Source organism: Mya arenaria, chromosome 17, assembly GCF_026914265.1.
Source record: "Mya arenaria isolate MELC-2E11 chromosome 17, ASM2691426v1".
NCBI classification, from domain to species: Eukaryota; Metazoa; Mollusca; class Bivalvia; order Myida; family Myidae; genus Mya; species Mya arenaria.
Genome location: NC_069138.1, coordinates 17,850,357 through 17,874,343, shown reverse-complemented (window position 1 = coordinate 17,874,343; position 23,987 = coordinate 17,850,357). Strand labels below are relative to the sequence as shown.

Below are 23,987 nucleotides of genomic sequence, written 5' to 3'. Positions count from 1 at the left end.
GATTACTTAAGATTGAAATTTGGTTATTTTTGGGCTGTTCTCATTTCCAAATTGTATAATTTATACATGAAAAATGAGATATTTCACTTAGTGACTTTCTATGATTACATCATGATAAAAGAACGGACAAGACCTGAATTAGAAGAAATAGCATGTTCGCTGTGACTCGAAGTAAATTGATAAAGGGCTACCCTAGGACGTTTTTTGAGAGAATTTTCATATAATGATATGGTTCGAAGCAATTTCATAATTGGCCACTTGTGGTACTTTTAAAACAAATATTTTGAAATCTGGACAACGGAGGCGAAGGTTTTCCTTTTAAACCTTGTCATGGCAAACAGAGTTCTAATTCGAACCTAATTATTTTAAGAAATCTGGAAGAGGACTATCTAAAAATATCCTGTAAAATTCGGTTGTAATTGGGGTAGTGTTTTGGAGGAAAAGTTGTTTGAAAGGAAATGTTGACGACAGACAGTCATAACAGCTAAGCATTACGTGCCCATGTGTAATTAAAAGGAATGTGAGTTTCGTTTTCGATTATTGTTAGTAATCGGTAATTGATGAATTTTGTTTATGCTTCGTATATATGTTGACTTAATTGTTAACTTCCAGAATGTATATGAATGTTTAGTTCCTGGAATCAATTACTTAATTGTAATGAAAAGATTCCTGACCATTTTTTTTATAATAACCAGCATGTTATTTTTATTTTAGTATGATTATGAAGTCACAGTTTTTGACCTGATCGACTCATGGAAATCAGATTATATATTTCATTATTTCAACAACGTTTTTTTTGTGTTCCTCGTTTGTATTCTATCTTGGTATATTAAATAGTAACTAATTATTTAACGTCTAGCATTAATATTATGATAAATATAAATGTTAGCCGTAATAGTATGGCCTATAACACATGTTTGTGACGTAATCCTTTATTCTTTTTGTACTCTATATGGGTTATTCGACTGTGTTGTGAACTTTTTTTTACTTACTGTCCAATATTTTAAAAATGGACCGTCCAATATTTTAATAATGGACAGTCATTGTTGAAACAACGGACGGTAACAGTAGAAATAGTAGTATGGTAGAATCAAGGCGTGTGTTGACAAACTTGTTTTTCTTTTATTGTGTAAAACTATGCACGTATTTGAAGAAAACACAAAAACGTTAAAAGGCTTGCGCAGCCGTTAGGGAAAAAGAAAAATGTTAATATGTCCCTTAAATATCAGAATAAAATCTCAATCTTAAAAGGTTTCCGTATCAAGTAAATAATGCACAATGAAATCACTATTTGCACTAGATATATCTGTAGAAGTTGAACTTTAAGTTATAGTAAGATGACATTAATTATAACCTTCGCTACTCTCATTCCGCCTATTCTTAATCATACGATTCTAATTCAGGCAATCTAACTGACTTAGAATACTACCCCATTGGCTGACACATTATCAACGCAAAATCTGACACAGAGAATGTGTATTGGATGAGTGGCAGTAGGCGGATCTTTAAACACCCTCGAAAGTTGAGATTCTTAATGATTAAGCCGAGTACTTAAAAGTTGCCTATTCATTGAATGTAAATAAACTAGTATTATATAAGTGATTATATTCAAAATTAATATGTACATGTAAATCAACGCAAAAGTATTTTAATCAAATGAAATGAACATGGTTTGTATCTTTTTAGATGGTGTTGCAGATGGTGTTGATATATATATAATAGTCATAATATAATAATATAATAATATATATATATATATTTCCAAACATAACTTGTTCACTTATTATATTATTGGCTAATAGTTATTTTACGATATATATTTGCCCAAACCATTGAATATGCTACTGTAAATTAAACTTGACTTGAATGCTCACAAACACCATCGCCAAGCTTAGTTACAATTGGATAAAATCTACTTAAGTTATTGTTTGCACAAGATAACAAAACATCTGCGAAAACTAAGAGGGTCTATTAGTAGCCACTTGAACAAGTGCTTTGGGAAGAAATACACATTTGGGCATTATATATAAAATAAGCTATGCTCAGAAGAAAAAGTTTAGTCAGTATTTTCATTTAGGTACTTAGTAAACAACTTTGAAAATAGTTTTAGTAAAAACGTCTAAACAACATGTGGTTGACCTATTTATCATCTATACATCGGTTAATGCCTGATTTACCGCTGCATACATAGGTTTTGCTATTTCTTCGAAATTCATGTGGTGCACGTGCACACGGAAATCGGCATTTTGTTGCCAATTGTATCAAATGAATAGTGTAGTGGCCATATTAAAATAATCTGGACACAAGATATCGACAACAATCATGGGACGTCGCCCAAGCTTATCATTAGATAATAGAAATATCGCTTTAGGATTGCTGGAAGCCGCTATACGCGCAGCCGACGTCGCACGTCGTTTTGGTGTTCACGAACGGACTACTTTTCGTCTCCAAGAACAATTAATTAACACGGGCAGCGTTAAGGACATGTCGCGGTCAGGCAAACCTCGTACAACGACGCCACGCGAAGATCGGTACATAGTGACGTCATCTCGACGTCATCGTTTCAGGGTTGCCCGGAAAATCGCAAATCAATTAAGAACTGTCACAGGAACCAGAATTTAAGTTTTCACTGCACGTAATCGTCTGACCGACGCACGACTTCATGCTCGTCGCCCTAAAGTTGGCATTCCGTTGAGTGCGCGTCACGTGCAGCACGTCTAAATTTGGCTCGCCAACGTCTTGGCTGGTAAGACGGCAATGGAACAAGATCGTTTTCACAGACGAATCGAAGTTTCATCTACAAGAGGCAGATGACAGGGGCGTGTATGGGGACGCATAGGTTAACGGCTGGATCCTGCTAACGTCATCCAACGTTATCGAAACGGTGGTGGAAGTGTTATGACATAGAGTGGGATTTCATACAGTGGGCAAACATAACTTAAAACAATACGTGGAAATCTCAATGCTGTTCGCTATTGTGATGAAACCTCTGTTCCCGTCGTTGCACCGTACACAGCCAACCGTCATGCTGACGTTCTACAGCATGATAACGCTCGCTGTCACACTGCACGTGAAACACAAACGTTCCGGCGGGACACAACATTGACACCCTTGATAAGCCTGCGAAATCACCTGATCTCTCACCGATCGAGCATATGTGGGATTATCTTGGACGTAAATTACGTAGCAGAAATGACGTCAATAACGTTGCGGACCTTGAGCGGGCTTTCCATGGAGAATGGTCGAGAATTCCACTTCACGTTATAAGAACACTAATTAACAGCATGAGACGTCGGTGTGTTGCTGATATTGAAGCGAGGGGTGGTCACACTAGATATTGACATCGACATAATTATTCATTTGGACCCCTGTGATAAATATGAAGTATAAAATACTGGAATCAGTTCATACTGTCTGTTTAAATTGTTTACAAATGTTGGATATTAAATAAACTATGTGGTAAGTCAAAAGGTTTTAAGTTATAGATTTATTTACGAATATTAATTCACAAAGTAGAAGTTCTGACTAAACTTTTTCTTCTGAGTATATAATTAACGTTGTACTGATGCATATCACATATTATTTAATTTACTAGTACTAGATAACTTACTTGCAGTGCGACAAACACCAAAGCGATATTCCCGATCTATTATATTTCCTATCACATCTGAAAAACAGAACGACGACTTCTTTGAAAAATATAGACAAGAGCCTATAAAGCAAGGTGTATAACCAAATAATTATCAAAGAGCGTTGAAATAGATGAGCGTTTTGTCTCTGACATCATGAGTTTCAAGTTTTATTCGAATATCATGAACGTATTTTAAGCTATTAACATGGTTTGTGTTAGCACAGCAGCGCAACCACCCACAGCGATAATGCCATCTGTAATTAATTAACTGTATATAAAGGCCAGCGGACCCCTTAAGGGTCGAGCATGCTTTTCTCTGAAGGGATCTGTTGGCGTCTATTAGGTTACACGTGACAAATGGTGGCAGCTGTGGGATATTGACAACTGCCGGAACGGAGTTGCCTTACCCTTGAGTTTCCTAGACTTCTCGGAGGGGAAAGTAATGTAACGGATGTGCGTTTATATGATAACATTCCGTTATAGACGGAAGTACGTTCATAGCACATATGTTAACTTGGTTGGTAATATGCAAATTAGCAAAGCCTGGGTTCTGTATGGATTGAGAAATAATTGTATATAAAGACAAGCGGACCCCTTCAGGGTCGAGCATGCTTTTGTCTGAGGGGATCTTTTGGTGTTTATTATGTTACAAAGGGAAGGTATGATATTTGTTTTGACACATCTGCTTATCAAAAGAGTTCAAACTTATTTTATGGTGTGTTGAAATACCTTAGTTTAGATCTCATTCTGATGCAAGAAAGAACAAGCTGTAATTTTTTTCAAATACTTTTCAATAAGCAAGAAAGTATTTTTTCATACACATGGCAGTGTGCCATCTTTGTCTTAATAAAAATCCAAACCAACTAAAAAGTCTTCAAACTGGAATAAGATTATCTCAAAATCATAAAATTGTGTGTGTCGACTTACAATATAAATCCGGCTAAACTAAAAAAAGTCCCTATCAGTGCACTGATAACACCAAGGGTAACGAAGAGACCATTATAAAAATGTTCAAAAGTGGTCTGGTAGGCCGGCGTTGTGGTCTGATATGCTGATGTTGTTGTCGGATATGAAGATGTTGTAGTCGAGAATGCATCCGTTGTAGTCTGGTATGCAGGAGTTTTGGTAGGGTTTGAAGAAGATGAAGTTTCAGGCTTGTAGCTGTCCACGGCGGACGATGTAGTAATCCCACTTACTGCAATGAACAATACAATAAACATATTGATTAAAGCTTTTTTAATGATGTTAGCCCTTTGTATTTTTTCATGTGAAATATCCTTGATGTTTTCTCTGCTTTGTTCTTTCATTGCAATAAAAGATGCAACTGAAACGTAACCTTACTTTGAGTCAAGATTTTTTTATATAATACAGAGAAAATATTAGTTTTCTTGGATGTATTGACCTACATATTAATTATTTATTAATCTCGTTGGTGAAATCTGCTATTATGGTGATTTGTTTTTTCTGCAGCACGTTGTTCGTTATATCTTGCTTTTAAAATTGGAACGTAACAATTAAAAAACAATTAATTTCAGGATTCCCGCTGACGATCGTCATTGACGCCAAAAACAACAAATCACAAACAGGGTCACAGTTGTTCTAGCGAATTTTATTGCGACAAACTAATTTCTAAAATGCCGTAAGAGCTCTTGTGAGTCTAACCGACTAATACAAGAACATAAGAATCGTTTGTATTGGTTTGAAGGCTTCCCTACTGGCCTAGTTTGAGCCTTCTATATTTGACCCCCTCCCTTCCCCTCAAAAAATATGTTTGTCATGTTAATGCCCTGTTGTGTTTTCCTCGTTTATGGATAAAGTGTCAAAGTAGGGGTCTATATCCTGATTGGTTCAGGGCCATTTAGAGTTGACAATTTAAGAGTAGATAACCTCACTGTCTCACTAATACATAACCGATTCTTGTATAGATAATGAAAATTGCATTTTTAACCGATTTGAAAGAATAATGAACGAATAAGACTGTTAAACTATACGATAAAAATCACGTCAATGGACGATTTATATAGAATTTCACTTATTTACTTTCTAAAGCATTAGTTAAATAGTATTTCAGAAGGTAAACATAATAAAGATATTAGTCTTAAGAAACGATGTTTTGTTCATTTCGTAAATAAAACCTTTGCAAAGCAGGACATTCCGATCTGATAAAGGGCAAAGAAAATCAATAAACAAAAGCTGTTTACTTTGCACTAAATATTATTTTCGGGGACAGGGGTCACTTGTAAAAGGTTAAACCAAGCCTTTAATGACCAATAACGGCTATATACTATCTTATATGTGGCATTTTTGTCAGCGACCGTATAGCGAGATCAAAAAGCTTCCTTTCAGCGATAATTACTAAAAAGCGGATAAGTGTACATGTGTTAAAGGTTTCGTTGTAGTTCAATGTAAATAATGACCATAGTAGAAATAAATAGTATCCTGCTACGCTTTATAAAGCATACATTCACTGGTCAAAATGCTTGTGCGTTAGTCAGTAAGCCAAGTCAAAAAGAAACCTGTGTTTTAGACTTACATGATATTGAAGCTCCTTCGAAATTGATTCAAGTTCAAAACTGTCCAGTACAAAGACATTTTAGAGACCGCTGTTAATCAGACTTCTCATTCATAAATTCTGACCCAAAAGCAAAGTCTATGCTTTATGATTTTTGGGTGCCTGGTTGCGTTTTTCTTAAGGAATCGATCGCTAAACATACTATTGATTTACTAGAAAATGAGAATAAGTAACACTAACATGTAAGAACATTTCTGAGTATCTTTGTAGGTTAGGTATGCTTGTTGCAGGGAACGTCTTGATTTATTTCTGACCTACATGCACTTTCTTGTAAAAAGTGGTTGCGAAGAAGTAAAAGAAATTTAGAGTCGTAGCGATCTGGTCATGTAGAAGACCACCTTTTAATTAACCCAACTAGTATATGAATTCAGAGATTAATTTGGCCTCAAAAGTACTAGTAAAGATATGTTTAAATGAAAACTTTGGCTGTTAAAATGCTTCAAACCCTTGACCTTCAGGTGGCTTCAACGTCCCATCCAAAAAACTCCAACCCACCACTACTCAGAGAGTGGCGACAACTGTAAAATACATTGAAGAAATCCTGCATTTGGAATAGCTTAAGTCAAAGATTAGCATTAAACCTGACTTTTTTTATAACTATAACAAGCGATTCTACGGGCACGCCTGGTTTATTTTTTTTGGTATTTTACAAACAAAGAAATTCTACCTTAAAGTTTATCATTTTATTTAATACTCACTCTTAGCTGGACTCGACGGTTTGAGATCATCTGTAACCATGGACAGTGTACTCTTGTTGTCTACAAATGAAATGGATATATATATATATATATATATATATATATATATATATATATATATATATATATATATATATATATATATATATATATCAATAAACAAACTCCTTTCTCAATATGTAGACCTTTTTCATAAAGTTAATAAATTCAATACATATTTAAACATATGCATAAGAATTTGTTACAGATTACAGACATGTTCTTTTCATAGTTTTGAAAGATAATACCATTTAACAAGAGTGGCAAACTGATGTGACACGGTTTGTGTAACTCAAGCAATTCAATGACATTTTTCCGAAGTAACTAGAGTAACATGGTTGGTCCAAGTTTAATGATGATTGGACAAAAGCTTCAAAACAATACAAACAATGTCACCAATGCATTTGAATGAATGGCAAGTCCTATTTTAAGCACGGGAGTATCAATATGTGTAATCAATGAATTGCCACAGCCAAAAATGTATTTCATGTACTTTAAATTGAAGGACTATTTCCCAACATCGGTAGAATATTTAAGAAACTTTTTGAAAATTAGATGATATTTCTTTACATTTATGAGCCAGATCCTTGCATTCCGATGATTTAAGCTGGTCATAGTTAAGCTTTGGAAAGCATTGTTGTTTAAACACCTCCTTCAGTACATCCTTTGAACACATCATCTCCGAGCATGGGCTAGAAAATATAAGGGCTTTTATACATCAAGCTATATCATATAGTAAAAATGTTCAATTAAGAGTAACTTGTGATACATAGTTCGAATGCATATTCGTGTTTTGCTGTACAGTTGTTACGATAATTCCAATAATTAATGTTAAAGTGACACTCTTATTCAAAATCAATTCATACACATGTATAACAAACATAATTACTTCTTACTAAATAATGCATTTATTGAAAAAAATAAGTACTGATAAGAAGATTGTAACGGTTATTTAATAGCTGAAAAAGCAATATTATATATTGGAGAATGCTGAAACATTTACTTTGATTCACTATAGTCTCATTAGGTAGATATACCACGTGTTCTGCACTGTTCTTACAAATTAAACTCTGTATAATTCATCAAAACCATTGTTTTCGACATATATTCATTATTTTTGGTATATGAAAAATTTGTATTAGTTGTGGTATATTTCATTTGGTAGTAAGACTGCATCTTCAAAATTTTGATGTCTGTTGAACACACAATGTTGGCATCATATGACAGGTATGTGCTGGTCGGTTATTAATATGTAAAATAAATGACCAAAACTACATTACACATACAGTAATAACAGTTGATACATCTGCTCTGTATTTCAACTGAAATTGGACAGTTACAATACCTATTTGGAAATTTTGTGGGTGACGTTCTTTGGTTTAACAAAATGTTTCCTCATGTTCATTGTTTTATACATGTTGAAGAAAGCACCATCTGTACTGACAAAGTGTACGTAACAAGAATTCGTCTTTTCTACATAAAACAAAGAAAGAATTATAACAGAACATTACAAAAAACACTCAATATGAAAACTTACCGACAACTTTTACATTTAAATATAATTTGGTCAGCGGGGCATAATAGGGCACGTTCTTTCTTGTCAGCGTCATACCGAATTAAAGTTGTAGAACCGGCTATAAAGCAAAGCATCAAAATAATTTATAACTGATGTGATTAAGATATGATTACTTACAGTCGAAGCTCTGTATCTAATAGCACGGTGCATACATACATGTCATCGTTAGACACAAAAGAGTTTGGGACATTTGTACATTGTGTCCAGACAGGCAACAAGGGCAGCTATATTTCACCCAATTTTGTAGGAGCGTTTAAAGTTTCTATTTTCATTATTTAAACATACCACTGTGAATGAAGTAAGGAAGAAGTTATAAACTTCTACGATTGCTGTTTTTAATGTTCTTGGTGTTGGTTGGTATTTTTAAAATTGTATAACCTTAAAAATAACTTACAGTTCTCACAAAGTCCATTGCATAAATGCCGAGCGGCGTCCGAATCGCAACACATCAATTTAAACAAATCCCTGTTCTTCTCGGTCATACACATCAGTGCAACACATGGTCTGTGAACAAAAAATACTAAGTCTAATCACTTTTCTATATGAGTAATTTGCAAAGTTACGTCACTGCCTTCTGCAATGTGTACCATATGATACACTTTATCTTAAGAGGCTGTTGAAAGTTATTATTTTAATATAATTTTATCACATGTTATACTTTATTTCCGGTTTAATTGGTCAGAAAAAAATCACTCAATCTGAAAGAATGTCGAAGCGATGAAGGACCAATGACAGATAGATTACTTAAGTTAGAACGGCCCCATATCTGCCTGACACGATATCGGTCCGACTTTGAGTTGAAGTGCAAAGCGATATTAGATAGATATCATTTACAAAGTATTTTTGATATATAGAATATATCGGTCTGATATATATATCCAATATAAATTTTATGGCTTGGTTATAGACAGAAAAAAAAACGATTGGATGCATCTGTGTCTTTATATTATGCAAAATATCTGCAAACCATGTAGCGCGAGATATTTTATTTCTTTGTGATATTCGGATCGTCACTAGGGCAGACAAAACAGTTAGGTCGTTTTTGCTATTTTTACTGAAAAAAGGCATGTGTTAAAGTGATACTCGTATTTAAAATCAATACATGAAATGTATAACAAACATGAATATGATATATCTTAAACTACTATTAACTAATGCATTTATGGAAACTATGAGTTACGGATAATAAGATTTTTACTGTGTTTTTGATAGCTGAAACGCATACATATTTAATAACTGGTTGGTTCTAAAATACTTAGTGTGATCAACTATCGTCTCATAAGGTACCTGTGAATACCATGATTTTTGCACCTTTCTTTCATATTAAACATGGTATTATTCGTAAGAACCATTGTTATCGATATTTATTCATCCTTTTCGGAAATAAACCTTGAAATTTCAATAGTGTACTCATGAGCTTGACGTCAAATTTAGTTTTAAAAAGCAATTTTCGGTAAACAGGTATCGCCATGATTTTTTCCATATTACTTCTTCATTTGAAAAAAGTTATTAAAATCCAAAACCTCTCACTTTATCGGTGTGGCTAATATATGAATAAGTGCAATACTTGCAATGAACAGTTAAGTTTGAACCACGTGTTTTATAGAAATTTATAGTTCAATTTAATCAGAGTAGATAGGTCAATGAAAGCTTTATAAACTTAACAAAATACCGATTTGTCCCTCTTATCATTTTCCTTAACTTCATGAAGACATTCATGCAAGAATAATATGCATAATAATAACACAGGTTTAACCAAATATGCAAACATCAAGAGTTATCCATCTGTCCGTCCATCCATGCAGCCATCCAGAAAGACAGACATTCAGAAAATATTTTTTTTTCTTTCGGTTGACATGGAAATCAAAGTTCTGCATGATACCAGTTGTTTAAAGGAATTTTAATGTTGACAACAGACTGACGACGACATAGGACGGAAAATCACCCTTTCACAATATCTCAATGTGCTCAGATAAGCTAAAAACAGATTGTCAGAAATCCAGAAAAGACAGACAGGAGACACTTGGGGTCTATGCTCTACTGTCATGGCTCTTGTGGTCATTTTCAATCCAGAGCACGTTTATAATGGTAATATGCAACAAATTTATAGTTCACTTGGAACATTTTGTGTTTGGGTTTGTTGATTTATTTTGCATGTTTAGCAAGTGAGGACAGCATATTAGTTGTATGAGCTATTCTAAAATGTGTCAGTGTAAGTGACAGTTGTTCATATTCAAACCATGCGCATGCTAGAAACAGGCACATGACTAAACGTGAATAATATGTTTCTTAGGGCAAAGGGATGTAAACACTACAATTATACACATATATCTATAAAACTAGTCCCCTAAGAGTAAACTGTGAAAAGGTTTCAAAATTCAAACGGCATTAAACCACTCATATATAAGCGTATCTGGCTGTTTTTTTAAAGGAACCGAGCTCTCATGGATATCGAACTGCTTGATGTTTGATTGATATACAATACGAATAGGTCCAAAATGGCCATAAATCATTCACCTGAGTGAAAGTTTTAAACCCTTGTTACCAATAGACAATGTTACAAACTAAATATCTTAGCTCAGGGCCTTTCGGCTTATACAAGGAAATATGAAGTTCTTCTCTCCTTTGTATCTCTATTTAACATTGGTGACACTCGGAGAGGGGCCAATTTCGAACTCATTGGCATAATTTGCAAAATCTTGGTAAAAAACTATTAGACAATGCTACAAACCCAATATCTTAGCTTGATATTTATTCTCAAAACTGAAAAACACATGGTCCAAATATGCATGCTGAAGCTTCAACAATAAAAAAGAAGGTCACCCAAGCACAATATTGAAATTATTGGGTCCAAATTTCATTCTTGTAGCTTCAAAAATAAGAAACTAGGTCAAAATGATACAGTCAATGTCATCAAAGGACAACAGTAATATGTGTTTTCAAAACTCTAAACATGGTCCACATTGTATTGCTGTAGCTCAAAAAGTCACAGTCAATGTCAACCAAGCACAACATTAATATTTGCTTTAAAATGAGTACAAATGATCAAAATTGCTGTGCTGTAGCTTCAACAATAAGAAAGTAGGTCAGTAGGAATTAGGTAAATAAATCGCATTTAATATCATCCAATGTCAACATTGTTTTTTATAAATTCAAACCAATACATATGGTTGGGGCCAGCTTTTACCACTTAGGCATAATTTGAAAAAACTTGGTTATGCATATTGCTGTACCTTCAGAAATAAGAACGAATGTCAAAATCGGGTCGGGCCAGTTTAAACCTCGTGGATACGATTTAAACAGACTTGGTAGAGGGCCACTAGATGATGTTGGTAACAAAATATCAAGGGTCTGGGCCTAGCGGTTTCAGACAAAAGGATTTTCAAACATTTTATTATATAAGTATATAAAAACTTGTGACCCCTAGGAAAGGTCAACCTTTGACCTCAAGGGCGTAAACAAATCAATCTTGGTAGAGGAAATGTATAAGATGATACATACAAAATATCAAGGGTCTTGGCCTAGAGCTTTTAAAAGGGGTTTTACTATATATGTAAATAGAAAACTTGTGACCTTTTGAGCGGGGCCACTTCTGACCAAAGGACAGAATTTTAACAATCTTGGTAAAGAACAACGACCATATATTAAAGGCCTTGTTTAAGCCTTCTATGAGTGACCCCCCTCCAAAAAAAAATCAAAAAAAAATCGGGGTATATTTTACAAGCTCTGTGTGTATTGATCTTAATCTACTTGCCTTGATCTCTCTTATCATATCTTCAATCTGAGTATCCTGCTGTGCAGGTTTGGAGATTTCATCATCATATTGGACCGTAAATGGCCCTAAGCCAATAAGCCATTATACAGGAAATTGGCCCCTATTGTGACACGTGTGCAATTAGCAGAATATGGACAGCAGGGGAGTATCATGCCAAACATTCCTTAAACTAGGTCCTTAAACTCTTCTGGCTTTTGGGGGCTAAAACATATTGAACCATATGTTTCATAGTGAGCAAAAACTATATAATAATCATACACAAATCACTTTACAAAGTAGTTATCTCCCTTAGAAAATGCTTTTGAAAGGCAAGATTTTTGCAAAGGAAACGAACAACTATAGTAACACACAACTCTCTATGCAAATGTGTCTTCCTTTAGATATTTGTCTGTATTTCAGGTGCCATAATTTAGCCATGCATTTGCGGAGCTGGCTGGTTTCAGACAGGAATTGAGCTCTTATGAATATCTAGCTCCTGTTTACAGACGAACGGGTGCATGCGTGATCGCAAAAGCTCTTCTGACCTTCGAAAAACCAAAAGAACAGGCAAACTGTTATCCAGAATATAAGACAGAAATCTGGAAAAGCAGACACACATAAGCATATCCAGAACTACAGACAAACATCAACAATTACAGACAGACATCCACAATGACTAAAGGACATACATCAAAAATATCAGTCACAGAAAACCAGAATACATACAGACATCCAGAATAACAGACAGCGGACATACAGTATGCACACAGAAAGACATCCAGAATAACTGACCAGACAGCGGGCACCCAGAATGCAGACAAACAGACAGACATCTAGAATAACAGACAGCTGACATCCAGAATTCATACACAGACATACATCAAGAATAAAAGTAGCAGGAATCCAGAATGCATACAGACATCAAGAATAAAAGTAACAGGAATCCAGAATGCATACAGATATCAAATATAACAGACCGACATACATTTAGAATAAAAGACATACAATAGACGGTAGATATCAAGGAAAAATAGATAGACATACAAACAGATAACAGTCAGACATCCAGATTCACAGAAACAGAGAATAAAAGGCATACAGGGATGATATCTCTAGATAACCAGGCGGCCTTAAAACAGACAGAAATCATCAATTACAGACAGAAATCAAGATGTGCCATCAAAAAGGTATCTCGAATAACAGACACATAAAAATTCAGAAAATAGAAAGACAGACACCAGATAAAACAGGCCGATGTACATCCAAAATAAAAGACGGACATACATCCAGAATGACAGACAAACATCTTGATATCAACAGACGTACAAATACAAAATAACACATGAATATACATCTAGAATAACAGACAGACAGAGAGACAGACAGACACACACACAGACACACATACACTCACACAGACGGGCAGACAAAAGGACACACAGACAGATACACAGACAGCTCAGACAGACAGACAGACGAAAAACACAGACAGACACACAGACAGACAGATAGAATGACACACAGACAGACAGACAGAATGATACACAGACAGACAGACAGGCAGACAGACAGAATGACACACAGACATAGATCAAGTATAAAACATCTAATAGAAATCCAGAATAACAAACAGACATTCAGAATAACAGACATACATCCAGAATAATAGACATGTTGATATCCTGAATAACAGACATACATACATCAAGAATAACTAACAGACACCAGACCGACAGTCGGACAGACATACACACATCAAGAATAACATACATACAAACAGAATTATGAAAGAAAACCAGTCAATTTAACGAATATTACATGAAAAATTGACAATAGATGAAACAACATTACATTTGATTTATATAAACACAAAAACTCACAACATAATAGAAGCATAACAAATGCAATTCAAAGCATTATTTAAGGGAAGGGCCGGAGGGAAGTTTGCAATCACTTTAACCAAGAATTATGATATATTTAAATATAGAATAAAGCAAATATTTTTCTATTCATAAAAAAGGAGAATGTGACCATTTGACAATTACTCTTAACCGAATTAGATATAAAGTAAAACAAGCCATTAAATAAATTACACGCACACCTGTTCATTAATAAAACTATTGCATTGATAATCGAATATAGTCGATCTGCATAATTCACAGAACAATAAAGACAAATATATTTCATAATGTATATCAAACACAAGAAAACCGCCAACCCAAGCCAGAAAAAGCAAACCAATAGCACACAAAATACAAAAAAATGATACACATAAAATAGTATAACTAACGCATACACATTTGTAACTTTTCAACTTACACAATTACATGCGCAACAAAAACAAAAACTGTTAAAACTCATTAGCAATAAAAACAACTATTTACATACATATTGTTATATGTTACTTAAAGGCTGCTTTGTCGAATCGTGGAAATAGAACAAACTTGAATTATAAAGCAATTGAAGTCAAACTTAAACTTTACTTTATTCTGCTTTCTCTAATTTCTGTACAATATATCTAGACATTCCTAGCTATTCCTCTTCTAAAGCAATATGTAGAAAAATATTAGCTTTTAAGCCTATTTCACTTATTCCCTTCTTTAAGACAGATAAAGAGTAAAGGACTTATAGTAAACTGGTTGACCTGACCGTGGTAAAAGTAAAGGCTGATTTTGACCGCTTTTAACATTTTTAACATATTTTTTTAAAAGCCTTCACTGGGCATAAACATAAATGCTTTAAAGCAGTTTAAGGTAACACTAGAGTTCTTTCTCCTGCTTTAATAGCATATGACCATTTAAAATAAACTGATAAACCATTTGCTGAGAAAACTACATCTTTAGTACAAAATTCATTTCCTAGCAAGAAGAACAAAGCAAAAAAAGACACAACACCACGTCATCAACCTTAGTCATGCCAAAAGCTTCAAATAACTTTTTAAGAATGTTTAGGTTCCACTAAATGCACTTCTTTTCCTTATCTTACCTTAAAAGATAGATTTGAAAAGAAATTATTAATTTGATATGCCTTATAACCCAGAAATAAATATAAAGAATCTACGCCACTAACATAATTTCTTACTAACCCAATTGATTTAAAACTTCAACCTAAAACCAGAAAGTATAATAGCAAATTTCAGTTAACACCTAAAGAAAACTAAATTCATTATATACACAAAATGATAAAATGGAATTAATGCGAATTCCTAAATGTATTCTCAAGCCTTCAGAATATGCTCTTCTATGAGTATTCTTTACAACACCCTTTAATTCCTTCAACTGCTTTTCTGAAAGAAGATTAAAATCCAGACTCATCGCATTCAAAACTACCAGGTTATACATCTGTATATCAAACAAGATACTTCAAAATCCTCTTTTGACACTGCACTATACTGCAATGAATAATCCTAGTCACCTTGGGAAAAAACCTCATCTCTCTGATCCAACCCCCATCGTGATAGATAATCATTAATTATATAATCACCTGATGACAAATGCTCAGCCTCGATTTCAAACTCTTTTTAACGGGCTTTAAAACAAATTTCTCTAAAATAAAATAACTCTAAATCTCGGTTTTCCTGAAATATATACCATTCATACTGCCATATTATCGCATAATACTTTTATTCTGAAAATCTTAAAGCTCTAAACCCGCAGCTGTAATCCTTCTACTAATGCTAGCATATTTAAACTTGCTATGTGCAATTTCTTATCCACAACTACTTTTGAAAACACTGTCTGGAAGTATGTTTCATTACATTATCCGCCACCACTTGACAAACAACTATCTTCACCAAATATTTTATCACAGGCATCATGGAAATTCCATTTTACAAAGAAAGACATCTTGTCCACCATATAAAATCCTTTGTAGCCTGTACTGGAATTATATTCAACTTACCTTTCACAACTTCTTTGTACAATCCTCTCAACCAATTTAAGAACCTAGCAAGTAAAACTCAACTTTGTGTAACCAACGAAATTAAGTTTTCTTCGCTTCCTCGCCTTATTCTTCAAGATCCAACACTTCACTAACAATCCCATCTCTACTAGCCTTACTGAAGTAATCTATATTGCCATGTTTCTACCAAAGAACGGAACACCCAAAAAGATCATTATTAATGCGAAAAGCTAACTTCTGTCTTAGGCGTATTTTCTTGGGAGATCCTTCAATCCCACATTTCTTCAATATGGTACTTAAAGTATTGTAAGGCTAATGAAGTCTTCTCTAATTCTAACAGGTCATCTCAATAATTCAGCTTTGCTATTCTTAACATCAACATATACACGTTGACATATTTGCGCCGACGATCTACACCCTATCGTCAAAACAGTATCGCAAAATATATGTTTCCTCCAAACATATGCAACTATTTGTATTTTGACTGATATATGCTTATTTGTCCATAAGCCCGGGACAAATCTTTTTAAACATTAAGGACCCTTGACCTTTTGCTTACACCTTACAAAATCATCAATTCTAAGAAATTTCAAAGAAAGGCATTCTCTTAGATACTAATCTTTTGGCTAATACTCGTTAAACGGACTGCTAGTAAACCTACTTTAATCCAAAAATGATTCTCCTATCTTCAACTGTCTGTTTTGAAACTGTATTTGATGGAGAAATAAGTTAAGTTGGAACAGAAAGTTTTACTTTTGAAAGGACCCATTAGCGCATTACATTATAATTATTTTCGCCAATAATCTTTAACTTGAACTGGAATTAGTTCAGCCCCTTCATAATTGTAATACTTCAAAGTATCCTTCATCCTTGTCATAGTATTCATAATATCTGTAAATCCTATTTGGAAACCAAACTCTAACAGATCAGATAGAACCAAATCTTTGAACCCAAAATTTGACAGCAACAACCTTCGTAAATTCTTGCTATTTAAAGAAATGCGACACACATAAAATCATTTTTTTGAAAAAAAGTAATGAATTCGAACTAATGTATTAACATTCCCTGAAAACTTTAAAATATCCAACACTTTCAAACTTTGCATCAGTTTGTATGATTTAAAATCAAAGTATTTGTTAATTTATCTATAACATTCAAACTCTGATATTTTGTCTGTTCAAATTTAGACCCCTCTAATTTTCTTATAGTGTTTGATCTAAATTTATGGTAACAGAATTGAGGTACAAAATATCTGACAATTCTTCCTCAAAATAAAGTCCTAGTAATAGACTCGAACGTCAGGCAGATCCTGAGTAAGGGCCATTCTTAATTTCCCTTTGTTTTATAAACAAAGTAATGATTACTTTCATGTGCACATTTATCATTTTGATTAAAGCTGAAAAAATGCCCTGTTGTCAACTGCTTCTTTTTTGACGCCGCTCCCGACATGCTTGAAACCCTGCAGGGTTAGCATTCGATTAAGATGCATGTCTGAAGATAATGCAAATCAGCCCCCAAATATTTTCTCTCCATTTAGTCTAAAATGAAAACTGATGTATTTTCACCTTCAGCAGTATCTAATGATGATGAAAAGCAGAATCAGACTCTGACAACGGTCGACTAAGTTTCTGCAGTGGTTTGGTAACAACTTTCTCTAAATCCGTTTTTTCCTGTCAGATATTATGTCAAATTATTTGATTCAGGAACAAACGAGGATGAAATTATGGGATGAAAACGTTTGGTACCCTTCTGAATCTTCTCCTCTTTCTTCTATTTTTCCTTGTGCTTACGAAGCCGCTTACACCCCGTCCGAACCCTCATCGTCCTAGTCGAAACAATTATCATGCGACACCTCTTTTCGAAATCGAAGAGTTGTACAGGGGATACCGCTCTCGCTGGAGGCCCCGCCTTTTTCATCCTAAAAGCTCACTAACGTCGTTCCAACAGAGTACAGTTCTATTATAGTTTAGTGGTGGCATCTTCCTCGAAGCCATAATTAATAGCATAATGTATAAAAACAATAAAACAACCCTCACAAGTCTACACAGCAAAACCTAAGCAGTAGCAAACATCCTGAACCGGCCTGGTTATGCTGATTAATTCATCACCCTCTGTCCACCCTCTGTTTTCATCTTTAGTTTTTACAATATATAAGTTGAAAAACAATGCCCAAATATCGAACAAACTGAACAAAATTTCAATCACAAACTTGCAACTTGAAACAGATTTCGAAACAAACGCTAGCAAAAAAGATTTTATATTTATATCCTCCCCCAACCCCCATAAAAAGGAACAGCCAATAAGATAAAGTTCAAAGGCAATGACTCTTCACACTTGCAAGCAGCAAATATGGAAAGAAAGTGAAAGTTATCATTTCGCAATAATATTTATATTTTTTAATATGAAAAGGCCAATAAAGAAAAACAGACAGATATCCAAAAGAAAGACATCAAGAAAATTAGAATAATATTTAGACAGACTTCAACAAAATAGGCATAGAGAACGGCAGAAAAAAAGACAACCAGAACAGTAATCAGACAGACATCAAGACATCCACAATAATAGACATCCAAATAAACAGCAAAATGACAAGCAATCAGAATAACAAGCAACAAGCAAAACAGACAGACATACATCCAGTGAAACAGTTGGACATCCAGAATAATAGGCAGACATATAGTGACAGACAAATTGACAAGCACACAGACGGATATCAAGAAAATAACAGTGAGAAATCAAGGACAAAAAGGCCAATATGATGTTGATGTTGATCACCTGAGTACCTTATTAATATTTATGAAACATACCTGCACTGTTTAGCTTTAGCACAGTATCTTGGTCCATTACGATCTGCGCAGGGGAACTGGGAATATCCCTGCGTGACACGCACAACACTCAGCAAACATAGTAGCACTAGATAAATGTGCATGGTTCTCTGAAATGTAGGGTGCAACTGTGTTAAATGAGAAGAAAATGAAACTGATAGATGTTTTATGTACTAAAGTTCGATATAAAAGGTACACGTTGACCAACAATTTAAAAATAGAACAATGTTAAAAACGAACTTTAGTTTTAGCCTCTTTTAAGCAAACAACTATTACTTATCATGGGTTAAAAATTGCACCTTTAATTCTGAAATCATACATATATTTAAACATAGTCGTGGTATACAACTTGTAAGTACCTAAAGCATTGTTTATTTTACTATTAATATGTTTTATATTAAATGTTATTTAAACTCAAAGATAATAAATTAATTTCAATTTTAAGAACTTACATTTAAGTTTTTGTATGAAATTGGCGGTACATTAAATCAAGTTGATTAACAAACTCCGGTTTGTTCCCACTTTCCCAACCGCTAATTTACACACTAACAATTTAGCACCAATTATCTCTTCGCACCTCAAACTTACCTGTATTCTCTATACTGTTCAATAAAAAATGAACTACACAAAAAATAATTGTAATTGCAGTTAAATTTTTCACTTCTTTACGGATATCTTGTTTCTATATGTTTGAAATGCATACTTATTGTAGAATATAACTATAAGTTTGTCCTTTTTTTTCAATGCATATCTATAAAAAAAGAATATTTCTTAAATTGTAAATAGATAAAAATAATGTTGACAAAAAATTAGAACTGATTACAAACTATTCTGAAAACAATACTGATGAGTCCTAACTGATGCAAATAAAACATAACTTAAGTCAACAGTTTTAAATTAAGAACTGATAGCTGACAGAGACAATATCTCTGGAATGGGACGATTTCACCCAAGCGGTTGTGGCCAAAACGCAAAAATTCTACGATGCCAAATCGAGTCTGTACAGACAGCGGTCGAATGCTAGAGCAGATGTCAACTTTGAAGGAAAGTAGACAGAGACGCTAGCCGGGGAACCATTCCTCATCGATAACGACGGTGATGTTGAGTGAAAGCTGATATCCGCCACCGCTGAGAACCTGACCCAACTGTCTACAGCCATTATCGACGGGTGTATGTGCCCATTAGGGTATGGACTACTTCCAATAACCAACAGACAATGTTCACCAGGTTCTGCACCCTCATCCTGAATTTCGCCTGTGAACACAGCATTCCTCTATCCCAAGAAGCGATAATGATGGACTATAACATAGCAGCGTGGCGTGCTGTCAGTGGTGGTGTGTTTGATGGTGTACAATTCCATGGATGTTTCTTTCAATCACACAGTGTATTTGGAGGAAAGTGAAGTCCTATGGTCTTGTTACTGACTTCAAAGACATCGAAGCAGTGACAAAGTTCGTGCTACGTGCTTCGGCACCACCACTTGTTCCCTTAGAGTCTGTTGAGGATGTGTGGTTCCAGGCTCTGTAAGAATGTGACAATGAGTTTGTGCCAGTGTCTCGGTTTAAGGACTTTGTAACTGAGAAGTGGGTAGAGGAAGACCGCCGAGCGTGATACCATTACGACAATGATGGTCCACGCGCTATAAGTCATGTTGAGGGTTGGCACCATAAAATAAAAGCCAACTGCGCCAGTGCCACCCTAATGTATACACTCTTGTAAACATTGATCAAAAAGAGTAGGCTGCAAACGAGGCTATTCCAACTATTCCAGCACGCCAATGGTGGAAAGCAGCGGCTGATGAAGCGAGTTAACCGTGAGCTTGAGCAAAAACTCATCAGGCTTAAGCACCAGCTGGAAACAGGCGGAATGGGTATAATGACATATATTGATGCTGCTTTCAATTTAGTAAAACTGAAGTAAATGAGTGTGAACAGGTAGCATAAAAGTGTTGTATTTTGAATTAATATATGTTTTGTTTACATATCAATCAATACATGAAATATGATATTTCAATATGTGCTTTTTATTTAAACTGTTAAAATGTGTCATATATATATATATATATATATATATATATATATATATATATATATATATATATGTGTGTGTTTTTGAAGGCTAACTCGCAGGTAAACCCAGAAACATTCTGTGGAAATGTTTAAAATGAACTGTTATGGAAAACAACAAGAACTAGCATTTGTGCAAATATGGGCACTATAAATTATTTTGTAAAGTTAACAAATTCGTATTGAAATATAAGTTTTGTAAAATATTATGCCATCGGATTTTATTAAACATCACGTCACGGCTCTCGTCAAGTCGATTTGTACATTTTGGGTTGTAACGATTAGGCTTTTCTGTGTTATTGACGTTGACCCTGTGCGATCTTGTCCTGTCAATATGACTATGGGTTAAGGCTAAAAATATATAGTTATATATAGTTCGATACGCTAGACCTGTATCGCGATATATAGCGATAATTATTGTTTTCCTTTTTGCATTCTTCAAGTACTGGCAGATATCCTGAAAAGACTCCTGTGTTAATTTAAAACTTTTCACAAAGATGCTTTTAACTATTAACTTATTTATCTATTATCATATCTTAAAAAAAGAATGAATTACAGTTGTATGTAAACATATCAAAATACGCACTGTTCTATATAAAACTATAAAAGCCAGTAGATATATTCGACTATCCAAAACACTTGTTTCTGAGTATCTGCCATAAGAACACGAGCTCACCATGACAGACATTCCATCACCAGTCTTTATGTCCAAAACGGACACATTTGAACAACTGAACCCATGTATTTGCATCAATATGTTCGTGTACGTAGACAAATAAATATTCCGAATGAGAATCACTAACAAAAATGGTGCATACATCACCACATGAATCTGTACATTTGAAGCATGATGACAGTTCCAATTATTGCCCGTTAAAATAGACATTAATATTTTCTGTATCTTAAACGAATCACACAAACGACCCTGCATCACTACTTAAACAAACATGCATCAGACCAACCGCTCAGCTCACAGAAAATGCATGTGGAGGATAGAAATTTCACTCCCTAGTTCAAAGTACATTGGAAAATGTTACAGTGAGCAGAAAGTAGAAACAATGACTACCGAAAACGAACCAAAGTGGAGAAATGCGTATAGATTTTGTATGACAAGGACACATCTATTTTATATAATCGATTACTACAGGAAAATAAAACAAGTGTACCGAGTTCTGAAATTCCAGCAGCAACCGTACTTAAAGCCGTTCATCGACTTCGACAGAATGCAAAAAGAGAAACAACGCCTAACCATAATAAAGGCGCTTTTTTAGCTTTATATATTTGTTGGTATGTTTATATATTATATACTGTTATTACATTATGTTATTTAATCAAGTGAATAAGACTGTTCAAATATTATTGTACAAAATGTAACCGGCCTTCAAATGCATAATAATAAAAATTATGTAAACATCGCTACGTTAAATATGATTAAAGAATTCGTACTTGTCATTAAATATTACAATTCTATGGTAGTTTCGATATCATTTTGCAATCTAAAAACTGTTTGTTTAACTAAGAGTCATACAATCATGTTTTACTAATATAAATACCAATCTACATCACCAGAAGGACAACTGTTGTTATCCTATGGAGAGTTTCTGTAAACCTTTTGTAAACGATTACTCTCCCCTTAATCAATGGATGTTATCACCATTCCCTGGGTTGACCATGGCCTCGAGTTTGACAAGTTTAAAGTGAGCCAAAACAGGAGAACTACCCAACCTTAGATATGTTCTTAGAACTTGCTAGAATAAAGTGCATTGTAAAAATCATGTTTTCTAAAAAATTACCATGAAACCCCTTTTGCAACTGACAACACTTACATTAAAATATAATTGGTTTGATAAACAGTGAAATAAATATTTGGAATTAAACGTGTGTTTACTAGTATGATTCTACTTCACTATGCACAATGTTTTGTAACACGACATTTCATAAATGCTTAGTAAAGACAACCTTTTGTGTGTGATTGATTGTTATATTATACCTAAGCATAGTTTAGGGTTTTTCGCGATATACAAAATTTGAATGATTATGATTTAAGAAACATTCATGAGATTCTGATAAAATGTTCTTTAAGATTATTTTTTTTGAAATTCACTCTTGCCTCTTGCCAGCCACTAAAATACCGTTATGATAAATACTTTTTCATCTAGCGTACGATCTCCTTAAACATATCATTACAGAACATAGATTGGTAAACTATTTGACTGAACATATCTAGTCAATGTTTTTATCAAGCTAGCTTGTCATCTCTTTAAATCCATCCATACAGAGCTCTGATATATAATCTAAAACGCCGAATCTACCTGACTTATTTATGTTTATAAGCGTGCCGGTTTATTTCTCAACTCAATGTATAACTATATAATATACGTTTAGTGTTAACATTATAGAAATAATACAAACACCGGTTGTAACCAGATTTACAACACATTTTAATAAGCGCTTACCACCTCAGATTCGGGAATCCAAAAAATGCCTATTTTTTTACGCGCGTGCTATGTGACAGTATCATGTCAACCGGTCAAAACGGTACTGTCAGTGTGTGACAGTACGAAATTGCCCATGATGGGTATATGAGAATTTAACATTGGCAGGTCATGTGAGGTATAATACTATTATATATCAGGTTATCAAACCATATATTTAACATCCATTTGTTTTTGAAATAAGTATTGTTCTATAACCATCTGTTGCTGCCTCTATAAACTTCACGTTGAGAGTATCAAAACTCCGCACAGAAGGAATGACCGTTTACTTTCATGTCGAAAACAATTTACTCGATCATTTTAAAGCTGCACTCTCACAGATTGAATGTTTTGGCAACTTTTTTTGATTTTTTGTCTTTGAACAAGCCATTTTTTGCGAAAATCCAGGGAAACACGTTGTTATATTAGACTGCTGACAATAAATCAGATCG

The 23,987-nt window shown here is 34.2% G+C and overlaps 1 protein-coding gene across 1 annotated transcript in view; it reads right to left on the bottom strand.

Moving 5' to 3' along the window:
* Nucleotides 1-23,987, bottom strand: part of LOC128224266 (uncharacterized) — a 77,765-nt gene that overhangs the window by 19,059 nt on the left and 34,719 nt on the right. Inside the window, exons 2-8 of the mRNA XM_052934070.1 lie at nucleotides 18,978-19,105; nucleotides 8,911-9,020; nucleotides 8,478-8,574; nucleotides 7,511-7,632; nucleotides 6,902-6,961; nucleotides 4,559-4,826; nucleotides 3,611-3,667 (exon numbers count right to left, since the gene is read on the bottom strand). Coding sequence (XP_052790030.1) covers nucleotides 3,611-3,667; nucleotides 4,559-4,826; nucleotides 6,902-6,961; nucleotides 7,511-7,632; nucleotides 8,478-8,574; nucleotides 8,911-9,020; nucleotides 18,978-19,099 — 836 coding nt within the window. The 5' untranslated portion in view covers nucleotides 19,100-19,105. The remainder of the gene's footprint in view (nucleotides 1-3,610; nucleotides 3,668-4,558; nucleotides 4,827-6,901; nucleotides 6,962-7,510; nucleotides 7,633-8,477; nucleotides 8,575-8,910; nucleotides 9,021-18,977; nucleotides 19,106-23,987) is intronic.